General features: G+C 41.3%; 1 protein-coding gene across 5 annotated transcripts in view; it reads left to right on the forward strand.

Moving 5' to 3' along the window:
- The first annotated feature begins 2069 nt into the window (after window positions 1–2069).
- Window positions 2070–15654, forward strand: part of qkia (QKI, KH domain containing, RNA binding a) — a 150155-nt gene continuing 136570 nt past the window's right edge. For all 5 annotated transcript variants that reach the window (XR_004557967.1, XR_004557968.1, XM_034160071.1 and 2 more), the window contains exon 1: window positions 2070–2544. Coding sequence is in view for 3 of the 5 variants with exons in the window: in XM_034160071.1 (XP_034015962.1) it covers window positions 2400–2544 (145 nt within the window). In the remaining 2 variants the exon portion in view is untranslated. The remainder of the gene's footprint in view (window positions 2545–15654) is intronic.

The raw sequence follows: 15654 nt of genomic DNA on the forward strand, positions 1-15654 counted from the left end.
GATCAATTTGTCCCAAGATTACAAGATGTGCTAGTCCTAAGAAAAGGCATCTCTCAAAGGTAAAACTGTTCATCACTTTGTTATATTTCAGCAAAATGAAATAGAAACAGACCTGAAATGCACGCTCAGCCTGTTGCCTAGACCCAGACACTCCCACTGGAATAATAAATAAATTAGATGTGTTGCATATCAACTAAAATTCAAAACTGAAATTAAAAAAAAAAATGTAACTGGTTGAAACCAAAACATTACACCAATAACGTTCTGATACAATGCTCTCTTGTTGACTAGAGTTATGACTCTGGGGCACCAGGCACTCCCCCCAAGACATCATCACCTGCCCCCCGAGGCAGCTAATGTTCGTACATTATCATAGTATTCAACCGAAGAAACTTCATCACTTTGTCGTATATCAGCGAGATGAACTAGAAATAGACATGAAATGTACTTCACCCCTAAACTCATAACTTTTTCAGAGTGTCAGATGTGCTGTTTGTGTGGATGCTGGTTTAGTGAAGGTGTGAACATGTGTAATGGAGGCCAGCAGGTGTCGCTGTGCAGATGTAGTTAGTAAACCTCACTCTCAACAGCTCAAAAGGATTCTCTGGTCACAAGGCCAGAGCCCTGGGTTTTAGCCTTCTGGTTAGAGAGTCCGACTCCCATGCCAGAGCTCGTGAGTTCGTGTCCTGAGGAGAGCGAATGGGCGGAGTCATAACAACACAACACAGAGTGCAGCCGCTACACATGGATGTTGAGACATCTGACACTGTTTTTAACAGACTGCCTGGACACGAAGATGGATTTGTTACATTGTAAAAAGTCAGAATATATTATTTCCAGGAATTAATGGACATTATTTAACGTGACACGATCGTGAGCGAGGCGAAGCTGGAGCTGGCGATCGCGCGTGTGCTTCTTTGTTTGTGTGGAGTTTACATTTGGAAAACAATATAACACGGTGAGTCTGGCATGTTCAGAATTTTACCCCTTTTGTGTTTTGTGGCAAGCTTCTTTTTTTTTTTTTTTTGCTTTGAGGAACTGGAGTGTGTGTGCTACTCCTGCTGCTCATTGCTCCTCTCAGCTCACTGTGAAAAGGAACGTCTCCAAGACGGTTTTTGCCCCAGCAGCAGATGTATTTTATTTTTTTTTATTTTATTGATAACAACACTCATAATTAATCGTGCACAAAGCTGAACCTGGAGCAGAGATAGTGACAGGCTGCGTTTATGACTCATGGCCATGCAAGTGCACAGAAACCTTCACAAAGCTGCAGCTTTTACCATGACTGCATCACAATTAACAGTTTTCACTTAAAAACGAGTCATCATAACACAACATCACACTTATGTAAACTTTGGAATGAATCTGTGCCTCTGTTCTTAACGTTATCAGCTACATTCCATTGAAGCGCACGCTGGGACGCATCTAGTTGCTGTGTCACTAGTCAGAAACACCCGAGTACTCATGAGTACTTTGTTTTTGGACGCCTCCATAGGTGTTTGCTGCAAATGTCGTATACTTTGAAACCGGTCACGGAACTGCACAAAGTAATCCCGGTGGATCATCGGATGGCTACTAACAGTCTAAATATGAATTGTTATGATTTTGGTTTGACATGTCCTTTACACCATGACCCCGACTGAAGTATGTGCTCTGAGGGCCACGCTTATCCTGTGGAAGCATAAAACATGTCAACACGATTTGATGCACGTTTAACGGCTTGTTTTATAATACACAGTTTAAAAGACATATGTTGACACTGCCAACCCAGAAATGAACTGAAACGCCCTTTGAATGTTTTAAATTATAACTCATCAAAATGTTGATATCGGCGGTAAGTTGAACAAGAGTGTCGACGTGTGCGTGTTGGTGGCGCATGCGCGCCTGCTCATTGGCTACAACTCCTGCACATCATCCAGTTAACACTCCGCCCCGCCTTTTTTCCCCCCCTCAGCTCCGAGCATTCATTGGCGTTTCCATCCCGCCCATAAACGTAACATTAGTCCAATAGACGCGGAGGAGGGCGGAGCCTTTCTGCTGGGCAGACTCTCGCGCCTACAGTGGTGGAATCGAACGTCCCCGAGCGCACACGGCGTAGAGGAGAGTACAGCGCGCGAGTGTGTGGAAGGAAGATAACGGTTTCTATTCGCCCCCCTCTCCGAGTCCGACAGCAAGAACAAACCAAAAGCTGAATTTTAAAGGGGGGGGTTCACACAGTCTTTACCCATAAGGAGGAGCGAAGCGAGGGTTTGGAGCCGCAAGTTTTTGTTTTGTTTTTTTATCTCCCCCCCCCCTTCTCTTTTTTCGTTTTTCTTTTCTCCTTTTCTCGAAAACGAGGATTTTGTGTTTCCGCGGAGGTTTTGTTGTTATTGTTGTTGTATCCGCTCCTCGCCGAAAAGATGATGGTCGGAGAGGTCGAAGTGAAGGAGCGACCGAGGCCGAGTCCCGACTATTTGATGCAATTGTTAAACGAGAAGAAACTGATGACCAGTTTGCCAAACCTATGCGGCATTTTCACACACCTTGAGAGGCTTCTGGATGAAGGTAAGCGGCGGTCTGGAGCCACGGCGTAGGGCAGAGGGTGGGTGAGTGGGCGGGGAGCGTGACCGCGGCGTAGTCCCCGGCGTCGCGTTATTAGTATCGGATACCCCGATAGCGGCATAACTCCCACTGAAGCACAAATACGATATGCTGTTTCACACCTCATGTACGGGCTCTCACATACTTTATAACACTTTTTTTTAAACTTTGTGGCGGTACAACTTTGTTTCTCGTGGGGGGAAACCTGAACTACCAATAACTGTCAACGCTCTTGGTAAAGAAGGGGGAAAAAAAAGTAGTTGTGAAACCTGTTTTGAACCAAGTCTCGTCTGACTCCGACGGGGCCTGACTGCAAGTTAGCCACATTTTAAGCTAGCGAACTGTCCAGGAAACAAAGGTGTTATGTTTACAGGAGAAATTTATATATAACAAAGTATTATAACGGCATGTTTTCTGTGTTTTATATTATTTATTTTTTGCTTCGAGGGGCGTTTTAGTTGGTGAAAAAGAGCAGTGGAATGCGAGTGCGTGTTGCCCAAACAATGGCCAGTGAGTTAGTATGGGGGAGCAGGAGGGAGTCCACCAGTTCGATCTCAAACATTTAACTTTTTTTTCGTCATAGGAAAAAAAAAACTTCTCTTTTCACTTAACACATTAGCTGTGCAACCGTGTTTATCTGTGTTGTTTCCGTCCTCGCTGCAGTAGTTTTTTTTTTTTTTTTTTTTTCCCTCACTAAAATTGCTTGGCCTTTGTCGACGGCGCCGTGCGCACGTAAATTTCTCTCTTCTTCTCATCTCAGAAACCGAATTTGACACAAACAGCACTGCTTCGGAACACGGCTTATTCGCCGTATCTATCACCTCAATCTGGTCTAAGCGGAAGGCAGGAGCAGTGCTTTATGTAAGCGATTTGGGGACACTAGAGAGCGCCACAGCTTCCGATCCGAAGCGTGGACTTCACACGCCGCCACTACAAAATTAAAACGGGCTAAATGTGCCATTTCTGTGTGGCCAAACCACCATATAGTGCATATCCAATACTTTTAAGCCATCTGCGTGAGTAAGCCATGTAGTATGCAGTTGCTAAACCGGTTTGCAAAGATTTTCTTGCCTCTTCGATTATGTCTGTGATAAACAAAGTGGGCTGTTGTCCTCCATGAGCACACTGAGAAACTACAAGAATGCTGTGACGCATTAATTTTAAATGCAAATGTTACTTTGGTGCAAAAACTAAATGGCGTTCAGTCTGTACGCTACATGTTTTCCATTTTCATATGGTAATACCAGCTGAGATTTGTACTAAGTTCAACAACCAAATATGAGGTTTACAGAAAAACAGGTACAGACAGTTGCCCAGTTCCGGATCACCTTTTTTAAAGTACCGCTATACGGAGCCATAATGCAACTGAATGTCCTTTATTGGGTATTGTTGTATTGGGTATTTGGATGTTTTCTATCAGAAAAAGTCTGGATGGGGTAGCCCTTCTACTTAAAGTGTGAAGCCACATTATGTGTGCTGCAAATATTTGCCAGAAATGGATCACTTTGCCCGGTTCTGAATCACGACACACTCTGTCAGTTTGGGGGCATTCCTGGCATCTGGCTGGAGCCCTTCTAATGCAGAATCATACACACTGTGCCTGAGAATGTGTTTTGAATGAATGAGAATTTACTTAGTTTCGAAAGTCACAGTTATACGTTTTTACAAGCAAAAAATTGTTTGCTCAAATTGAGTGGCATTCCTTAATAAATGAAGATAAAATAAAATCTGTGGTAATAAACCTTCTTGGATTTTGATATCTGCTAAGCTTTTATTGCAATGAAGTGGGTCAGGATAGCACAAGATGCCCCAACTTGCTATCATTTTGCACCTTGTATTGTTAGAGATGGAGAGCAAAGGTGGTTTTTAAATGTGTGGTGGTGAGATTTCTCCTGAATTAAAAAGTAAAAGCCCCCACATTCATGCCCATTCGTGATGTTGAGATGACCCCCCAAAGTACATGTCTCACAAGTACTGACACGAGGCTGCTGCTTCAGTGACCCACAACCGGCAAATTTTCACATCAGAGAAAAATGCGCGCAGCAATTAAACAGCAAGACATAGCACACTGACATTTTATACCCAAGTATTTTCCCACTCTAGAACCAATGACACTGAATGACTAACTCACCATTGCTACTTAATAGGGATCGTCACTTTCACACTTGCAGCAATGAGGGCGTCAGAAAACGCGCGCACATCACCGAGACCGGGATGTTTTGATTCCTCTGCTGATCACAAGGATGGCTGGATCCGGTCGAGCTTGTGGTCGTTTGTAGGCAAAACATCAGTCTTTCCATTGGTACCAAGTATTAGCTTATTCACGCTGATTACGAGAAACGGCCGTGCAAATACTACAGCAGTGATCCGGAATGGGCAAGTGACTGTAGTATAGAGTGATACGGGTTGTGATCTAATAGTTTTCAGTACCTTTGCAACCAATGTTTTTAAATTTTAAAATTACCAAGTCTGTTAACTCCCAGAAGATTTTTTTTTTTTTTTTGCATGAGGTCTCTCATGTTGAGTTGGCACAGGTTTTATGCCCTTCCTGGCACTACTGTGGATGTGCAAGCATAATGGGTCATGAGCGAGGCAAGCTTTCAGTTCATCAGCTGATGCATGAGTTCTTGTGTTGAGGGAGGATTTTGGGAGCGGACACTTTCTCCTTTTGGTTGTGATTAGTTGTCTGATGGGTGGTCCCTAAGCATGGGAAGTGGCTGTATGTCTCAGAATATTTCCTTTTAATTTTTTTGTGAGTAGCAAACCTTGAATTATCCATAACCTTTACCCCAACCTAAGTGTTGCCACAATGTGGTCTTAGTCCCATACAAGCCATTTCCTCGCTGCTTCCATAGTTCACGTCTCTGTCTATTAAAATGCAACAAGGGACTAATTTTGTGACTGTTTGGTACTTCGGGTATGGCTATGGGATGGCAGTTGGGGGGGTTCCTACATTTGTTATCTATTGGCAGTGGTTAGTTGGTGTAATTCACAAAATTGTCAATAAAGTTGATTGCTGATTGTTTTCACAGTTGATTAGAAATACAATGGCGCGCTTCAACAGGAGTTGCGTTGTAGCCAATACTGGGATCACTTTTACCTGATGCACGGTAAAAGAAGACGCTACAGGACGAAGCACAGACTATAATCCAACGCAATAGTCATAAGCAAAATAGTGCAGCTCTAGAGGGGCGTGGATCCCTTTCTAAGCTGCATGCCAAAAATGTTTTGCTCCGTGCCTTCAAAGTGGAGTTGGCACATCATCAGAGCACAACTTGCATGTTGGACCAGGTAGAAAGAAAACAGACCAGAGCAAGAATGTATGACTATGCTAAGACATCATCATATTGTTTAGAACAGACATACTTTGTTCATCTTCATAATTAATTTTGTTTGAAATTTGCATCACAGTATCTAGCTTAGCAGTTAGCTGAGCTGCATGCAAATATTGATGGTATACAGCAGGCGCTAATGGAAGTGTTCTTTTGAAAAGACGATGTAAAATTCCGCTATGGGCACTGTGACTGTTGCGATGTTGGAAGTTGAATTTTTTTTTTTTTTTGGCAAGGACAAACTGGGTGCTAATATATCTTCAGTGATGGTCAAAAGAGCGATGATGCAAGATGACATTTTTTTGTGCAGAGAATTCTGCAAGCAAACGCAGAGAAATATTACGTGGGGATGATTTACATGACTTTGCAGGGGAAAAAATTAATATGTGATATTGCTAAAGAGTGCAGATTTATTTTGAGTTCATGCAGAAATAAGACACTGTTTCATAATTAAAAATACTAAAATGTTTTTGTGATTTTAGTTTGTATAAAATCATTGATGTGAAATAAAGTAAAATGTGAGAGATGTGTGGTCTGTTTTATTTTTAACTGATTATTTTTTCCCCTTCTAATAAATCCCAACTTTTTCAAACTTGATGTATAGTAAGAATCATATAGTAAAATAAATTTTAAAAAGGTGGTCATTTTCTTAATTCTTAGGTAGCACATGCAGACCTGCTTAATAGTAACATGCGTTAACAAGGTAAAAGCCAAATGTTCGGTTAGAAGCAATTCATTAATCACTGTGACCACAGAGGTTAGGAGTCTTTCTTCACTGTCAAAAAATAAATAAATCCAAGATTCAGTGCCACCTGTAACAGTTTTCACTCTGTGTGGAGTCACCGTGTTGTTCTTGTGTCTGTGTGGGTTTCCTTCCACCATCAAAATATGTTTCCAAAGAAAAGAAGACTCTGACTGCCATTGACAGAGATAGTGCCGTTTGTCTTCAGTGCTGGTCTTGTGCTGCTCCTGGTGGCTGGAATGTGTCTAACTGTATTTAGGCTGGGTTAATTCCAGAGGACAAATTTTGTTGTGTGTAATGTACACTAACTATAAAGCCATTCTGCTTCTGCATTGCATTAATCATCTAATTAGTCGATTAATCGCTGTGATCATTCTTAGATTAGTCCAGTGTCAAAATAATATTTAGCTGGAGCCCTAATGGGCAGAAAGTTTGTGTGTGGTCTGTATTAAGTCACTTTAAGCTTCACTGAGATTTAAACTCTGGTCCTTGGAGTCAGTACAGAGTGCTGAATGTAACACCACCACATTATTGTCAGAGGTGGAAAGTCTTACTGTGATACAAATGTGAGTCATAGCAATGTGTGTGAGTTATGTACGTCCAGCTTCCAGGCTTCGTAGCATCCTTGTGCTGGATGTTTAGTCACTACGTTTCTTTTTCACCCCCTTCTCCCCATGGCTACTTCCTGGATCCACATAGTCATAGACTCTGAATAGTAACTAAATGGAACCATATACAGTCCGTGTATCTCATCTTCAGGTCACCGGTGCTGTTATCAGCTGTTCTCATTTTACAGTAGTCATCACAAACGTTTACTTGCATATCTGTTAATGCTAGATAGATCACCCCCCCCCCCCCCCCAACATAACTGTTGAGAAAACCACTGTAATTTATTTTGTCTCTTCATGTCCATTTGTTCAGATAGTTTGAGAAGGGTGTGGCTACAGAAGGTGGAGAAAGTGGAGATCCACCTTTTTCTTGGAACACATGAAATTTGGCTGTGGGCCCCATATGATCTGCTTGTTTATGTGTAACATATTTTATATGCATGTTTTGTGTATGTAGCAAAGTTGTGGACAGATTGCAGCGAGTTTCCTTTAAAGAGCCACTATGAAATGCATGCATCCTTCTGGGCTAAAAGCGTACTCGTGATAACTTTTAGTATAGGGGTGCCGGTTCTGCACTATATATGCACCTCTTTAGGATCTTTGAGTGTGATGATTAGTGACCTTCATTTAATTTTCAAGGTTACAGAATAAAAACTAAAAAATGCTGTATTCGTTAATAACTTTCCATAGGTTGGGTGCAGGGCCACCAAATTTTCCCCACTTATGCACCTTTTGGAGACTTTGGATGACTTCATTGAGTGACTTTAACCTGCTGTTCAAGGTCACACAGCAAGAAAAAAACTGGAAAATGCAGTGCTCACAATAATTTTCCACAGGTTGAGTGCAGTGCTACTAAATTTTCACCACATACGCAGGCCATGATGGTCTTGTTCTTGGAGATTTCAACATGCCACCAGACAACCATTCTGTTACCGTACTTGGTGCCATCATGGCAGCATTCTTGCGCTTGTATTCACCTTGCTGCCTCACTCATCTGCTGTCACCTGCGAAGACACATTCTCTGTGGCACAGACTACTTTTCCATGCAGATCATCATTCACTAGCACAGGTGAGGTAAAATTTGTAGTGCTTATTATCATAATTAACTATCAAAACTACCTGCCCATCATGTGCCCATGTACTTGATCATTCAAACACACAGCTTTTCTGACTGTCCAATATCATGGTGTGCATATGTGGACCTCCTTCTGAACAAGGGCATCTGCCACTGAAGGACAGGGGACACAAGGCCTTTACATCTTTAAATGTAGGGTTTGAGTTATCACAGGGAAAGATAATAGATTCATTTGGAAATAAAGGTTGAACTCATATGGACTACAGTGGTCCCTCGCTATATCGCGGTTCACCTTTCGCGGCCTCGCAGTTTCGTGGATTTTTTGTGCAATTTTGCATGCTTTTTTTTTTTTTACACAGCGCATTGTGTTCTGCGTACTTATCAGGTGGGCCGGTCGTGGCACCGGTCGGCATCACCGCGATTGCTCTCACTGCATCTGCGGGCTCGTTAAATGCAGCAGTGGGCCACTCACACCGCCCTCCTGTCTGCTGTGCGGAGCTGCGCCAAAATCTGGCAACAGGTCCGGTGACTACGCTCGCTGTTTTGATGCGGATGTTGACCGCAGCTGCAGAGCTCCGTGGCCACCGAGAGAGGACTTGGATTCTTTGCGGGTCCCGCATCCGTACCCCCAGAGGCAGTGAGCGAAGGGAGAGTTCTGTGTGTGTCTGTTCATAACCTTCTCGCACAGAAGAAAAAAGAGTGTTTACACAGGAGAGAAAAGTGAGAAAATGTTAATGCCTGTTTGAGAAACGTGTATAAAGTGTGTAGTGAGGGGTTTTACAGCCTTAAAACATCTATAATAATTGCAAAAAAAATAGGGCTGACTACTTTGCGGATTTTGCTTATCGCGGGTTATTTTTAGAACATAACTCCCGCGATAAACGAGGGACCACTGTGCAAGTTTTTAAAGTTGTTTGGCAGACAATGTTGGTCTCATAAATTTGTGCTGTAAGAAGACTAAGCAGAGTGAGTGGTTGGTGCTCAGGATGAAGAAGGGGGTAAATTGTTCATTCTGCTGATGTTTAAAGAAAAAAAACAAAACAGTCCTGGTTGGAATGCCAATGATTTTTCCAGAATTTGTAAGTCCACACAACTCTTAACTTTACAAGGGTTTCCACAGCACCAGCCCAAACTACCTTGTTGCCAAAAATTACTTGTGTGTGGGGGGGTGGGGCGATAAAAGCCAGCTCTTTGCTCCGTCTGTCTGGATCCTGTTAGGGACTCTTTAGTGTGTGCGTGTCCGTTTGTACGGTGCTGCAGCGCTGTGATCTAGGTGCTGAGTTCTGATGTGTAAAGTGATCCTCTTGTGCAGCATAGGTACACTCCAATCTCTACAATTTCTTTCTTTTTAAAATTTTAACTGAAAGTAATTTATAACCTTTTGTTTTCATAGAACTTTTTTTAGTTTTTTTTTTTTTTTTTTTTTTAAGGGCAGTGTGCTTTGCAAGGTGTTTGTTTTCACGTTGCTCTATTATTAAAAAAAAGTTTCATTAATTTCATAGATTTTAATTATAAGTGGATATGTTGCATGTCGACATTTTACCGTCATTAACAATAAGCATCACACTAATCTGTGCTGTGATTTCAGTAAGACAGTGTCAACTCTAAACGGAAATATTTAACTTGTGTAGTGACATCCAGGTTTTCACTTACATGGCGAACGTTTCTGGGTTATTTTAGTTTTCCTGGCCTGCATTGGGTTTAGTCTGTGGTCTGATTTCATGATGTTAGTATTTATAAAATCATTTGGAAATGTCTCTAACGAGACGCCGCAGTGGTTACTGTCTCATGTTTTCATGTCCTGATCTGAGACTGAAGGATAAATAATGTGCTGCCGCTCATCCACACAGCAGCAAATGATAGACACTGTTACAGATTTTACTGTGAACTCCATGTTGTGTTGAAACCTCAAAACAAGTAGATTCTGCTGCAGGGAGACAATTTAAAGTGAACCAGGAATAAACTAAAATGGGCTTGGTTTGAGCTGACTTTTTTTTTTTTTTTTTTAATCATCCTTTATGCAGAAAAGCTAACACTTCTGGTCAGTCTTTGATCTTATATAATGTTTTTGACAAAATTCCTTGTCAGTAAACGTTATTCAAGTTATTTCACACAAATAAAAATCTACCTTTGGGATGAATTTACTTCAAACTTTCTCCATGCAAACTCCATATATTAGCCTGCTAAATCTGCATTTTATGTTGTTTTTTTTTTTCCCTGTTATATGGGTGTGAAATAGTCATGTGGAGGAAAATATAAACATTTAATGTGCTCATAGAAGTCAAATATTGATGTTTATATTGTCAGTATCCCAGAAATGCTGATGCAGCAATAGAAACAAAACTGTTTGACTTGGTATTTGACAAAAAAGAAGAAAAAAGTAAAGCTAGAAAAAAGGCTATGCTAAAGCTCATCGGCTATCAGCGGGCTCGTCGTGGAATTCTGCCTCAGACAGACGCCCTGTCGACCGCTATGTGAGTCTCGTGAGCTGATTGTTCAGGCGTACGCTGGTGTGGGTCGGTCAGCTGCTTTTTCTTTATCGTCCAGGCCTGTAATGAAGTTTTTCACGCTATTTCTTCTGCGGATGGATTTGAGACATCAGCCAAATGATAACTTGATTACGACAATGAGGAATAGGGCTGAATTAGTCTTCCAATTTGTCGTGTAATATGATTCCTTCTGTGTGGCTGGGTGCCTCTTGTCCCTCACCCAGATGTGGTCTGTCTGAAACATTATACACAGATGAGGCTTTTTGCTTCTGATGTAACATACTGCAGAGAACACGTGAAGACGGCGCTTGAGGCTCAATTCTACACCAGGCAGTTGCACTTAGGTCCAATTCACGTGTGTAAAAATGGCTTCCGTTTGTGAAATCACAACTACCTAACATTCATTACTGGTTTTAAAGTAACTTGCTGAGTCTGGAGTAAGATAAAGACTGTACCTTCCTTCTGTCTGACTTCACACATTTATTCTGGGTCAAAATCAAACTATTTACATTTGAGTTAATCATCCATCCCTCCAGAGTATTCCTGGCAGCTGCATGTCTCCCCAGCCACTCAACATTTTATGTATGTCTATATGCAGCTGTTTCCGCAGTGGAGGAAAGCTGACACCACCCTTTTGCAATGATTGCCCCCACCCTACCTCGGTGGTGTGCGCTTGTATGGTGTCCCTGTTACGTTCCCAGTGTGGATGTGGCCCCTCAAGGTCGCCCTTGTCAACTGACAGGTGCTTTTTGAAATCCTCTTGCATTTGGAGTTGTTCATCTCCCCGAGGTGACGCAGCCTCTGGAGTTTTTTTTTTTTTTTTATTTTGTTTTATGATATGCCAACCAACGAGCACTGCCAAATTGCTATATTTTATCTTGAAAGCAGAAGACAAGCCCATATACCATCTAGAAATGTGACGCACAGGCAGGTGAAAAACAACTGATTTTTTTTTGAAGTGTGCTCTTTTGCAAGTATTTCTATGTGGAACATGATTTAATTTAGCTCACCCATTTATTATTTTTTTTAAGGTCTTTTTTTTTACATGCTTTGTTTTTACTTTTGTTTGTGTGATAGATTAAATGGCTTATTGTTCCGTTGGATGTTGTGGCTGTGATGTATGCTACACCGTGCCATTTGGCTTTGCCTTCCACATCCGTTTTGCGTATACAGTTTGGTGTCTGCTTGTTTGTCTCTGTGTGCTGTGATTTTTAACAGCCCCATTCCACTGAGAGTTGTCAGCGTTTGGAGGACAAACTGTCGGCTGCCCACTGTGGAGCCTTTGTATGGAGCTAATCCTTTGGGAGCAGCTGTTTAGAGAACAGATTCTGATAAATTGGAGAATGGTAGACGTCACTGTTTAGTTGCTACCCTAATTTCTCTTTTTTTTCTTTTTTTTTTTAATGTATGAATCTCTCTCCCCTTTTCCCTTTCTTCAGTGTTTGGTGCCTTTTTGTTGTTCTGCTGTGGGTTGACTTTTAGTGGTCTTCAGCACAAGGCCTGTAGTAACCTCTGACATAGAATCAGTTTCAAAGTATCTCAGTTTCATGTAATTTCATGTCAGATGTATGTTACAGGCATAACAACGGGCTTTGTCATTACTTATTTTGCCGTTTTTACTTGATGTATAGAAAATGACTTTTCCTACACTGGCAGGTAAAATGTTTGTGTAAAATCCAGAGTTTTAATAAACAAATTATTGGTTAATTTGAAAACAAACATGTGGTGGTCTGCAACTTATTTATATATCTTTGTTAATAATTACTATAATGTTGCTTGTTGTTACACAAAAACTATGCTAGGTGGCCTCCAAATTGTAATATCATAGTAAGACCATTTTTTTTCATTCTCCCAATCGGAGTCACCACAGCAGGTAGATTTGGCACAAGTTTCACGTCATAAGTCTTTCTTGACGTAACTCCACATTACATGGAGATGGTGTGATATAGTAATTGTGCTATATATTTTTTGACCAGTTGATAACAGTAGTCTCAAGTCACAATAATTGTTTTTGTTGGATGACATATAAATAACATAAACAATATTATTATAATAAGATTATTTTATGTCACTGATAATGCAAGTACACTACTTTTAAAGAGCAGTGAACCTGTTAATTCTTAAGAAATTGGAATGTGGAAGCTATTAAAATAAGATGAAACCACACAGCTAAAATAGTAAATGTGCGCTCAAGGATTTTGGTTTATTGATTTTAAATTTTTTTGTTAATATAGAAATTGCACTTAAAGCCAACATACTGGCTCATTTGTGTTAATTTAATTAATCTTCTCTCATTTGGCTTAGACCCACAACATTTCCGCACCAGAGATGTGTGGAATCCATCTTTAAATCCAGTTACATTTGACTTAGTCTTCAAAACTTTCTTGGGTAGTAGTCGTTGGGGGGGGAAAATGTCTACTAGCCTCAAGTACCTTGTGATGTTCTCTTAACCAAATTCACTCTCTTTTGCTAGGTAGGTGTGTGTGTGTGGAGAGCTGCCTTGGCTCGGACGGGGTTGAAACTTCAACTCAGAGTATAGCCTGACCGATATAGTAGTTGGGCAGTAATATTGGGTGATATGAACATATCGGTATGTCATTATTGCTGATATGAAAACTTTTATTCTACTGACTAAACAATGTAGAAAAAACACTTTCTGTTGGAAATGGTGTCCTCATGTAGTTTGTTCCACATAGGGCACTCCAACGACATCATTTACAATGCTGTTGAGCATGGTTGGGTCCCCCCATCACACAGTCTTACAGTGATAAGAAACAAGTGGTCGCTATGCTACCCTGTTAGGCGGGGTAAAAATATATGAAAAGTTTATTTTATGAAAATGCTGAGCGATGCAGTACGGTGACTGCCAATCCTAGTGAAAGAAGTATGACTGCAGCATGACATGTTGGTTGGTTTTCTCAAAAGTTATTAATAATAAAGCTCATGTTTAAACTGTAAAACATCAATTCTCAGGTACATTTCTTTGTCATTAGGGAGCAAAGGTGGTCCTCCAAAAACAGAGAACTGGGGGTATTAAGAACTTGCAAGCTGGAACCTGTTACGCTTCTCTCTCCTGGCTGCTTTTTTCTTCTGTCCACATTCTCTCCCAAAGCACCACTTATAACCTGGGATTTAATTAACTGAGAGCTGCTCTGTGAGCTGGTTTACTGATCTGTCACCATGAGTGAGAATGCGGAATTGGAAGGCTTGTATTGTTATCTTGTGCTCTCTCTCGACAGTCTTTTTTTTTTTATCCTTTTTGCCTGTGTGGTAATAAATTAGGCCGTGACTTAAGTCTGGGTGAGATGTTGAGGTTGTGACATGACCTGGCAATGTTTATATATTGCCTTTCTAACACTTTTCTGCCAATCATTCTTTTATATTTATTTTTAATCAGGGGCTCTACCACAGTGTTTGTGTGACTATCAGCCTGTGTTGTTGCTCCAGACCAAACTTTTCCATAGGCCCGTCCCAACCTCAGTGCAATGCCACACCGAAGCAAGGTGGTCTATGATAAAGTCATTCAAAGGCAGCTCCAGGCTCTTATCTCAGGCCTGAATCCTGTGAGTGCCGCGCTCTCCTTATCATTGCCTGGCCTCATGTCTCTGTTCCCAGCCCTCACTGTCCAGCTGACTATCTGACTTGATATTACAAAAACTAACCACCTTCCTTTTATTAATGCTGAAGTATATTTGTTGTTTTGTCAACTCTGTAAGCAGAGATAACATGTTAAAATTGCCAGTAAATACAATTGACCAGGTCCACAGTGCTTATTTCCCATCAAATCATGTAAGCTGTGATCCTGTCTGGTATTTTGCTCAGAAGTCATGCTAAAAAGGGAGACTGTTAAATGTATGTATCGCACGTGTCCTTAGCACTGACCCCGCCGCCCATGGTGAAACCAAAACTTACCTCATTGAACTTGAGCATAGTGTAGACAGTGCAAAGTTCTTTCTGGCGTTTTGTGTGTGGGTGTGACTGTGTGTGTCTCACACATAAAAACATCTGCGAGAAGTACCACCCATTTCAGTCAGGAAAGGAGTACAGAGAAGGGGAGTCGGTGGTTTGTTTTTCCCTTCAAATGGACAAAGAAGGGGGAGCTGTTTTCTTGCTGTGGTGATGAGAAGCGTGCACGCCTGTTTTGCCTCTCACAAAAATGTGCTGAAGTGTGCCTGTCTCCACCTTATTTTTGTTAATGTGTGACCCATCTTGCTCCCCTTTCCTTCCCACACACACATGTGCATATTTAGCACAGCAACACGCAGTATTCCTTAGGAGTGTGGGCCCCATCCTGTGGCATTCTTTGAGTGCCTCAAATAGCTCTCCCATCTTCCTCACTCATTTTAGTGCCAGTTATTCTCACTCTTTCAATCATTCACATGTTTTTTTCCCCCATTGAAACTCTGAGCTGTCATCACAGATGTAACAATTAGGCTCCACAAGAAACACAACAGCAGTATTTGTCACAGTTTCCCTGTCCCCTTTCCCTTTTTTCATGAAATGTATTGGGAAAAAAATGGATTGAATGCTCACTCTGTGTTTTTCACCTTACAACCCTCTCTGTTCAGTCTTTTTTTTTTTTTTTTCAGTGGAGGAATGGCAAGTGAATGTTGGCAGTCAGCTCAGGAATTTCACTGGGAGCACATACAGAGCACTTAACCTCCAGCTCGGTGTTTGTTTTGCTTACAGGCTCTCTGTGTGTTTAAGCGCAGGCACACCAGTGTCTGTGCTTTAAAAATCTATGAATAACAACTAAATATTTGGTTTGTAAGGTAACAGATTCATGCTGCTTGTATGAAAATGAAATTGGGCACCTTTTTCCTAAAGC

The sequence above is a fragment of the Thalassophryne amazonica genome, chromosome 19 (genome assembly GCF_902500255.1).
Source record: "Thalassophryne amazonica chromosome 19, fThaAma1.1, whole genome shotgun sequence".
NCBI lineage: Eukaryota > Metazoa > Chordata > Actinopteri > Batrachoidiformes > Batrachoididae > Thalassophryne > Thalassophryne amazonica.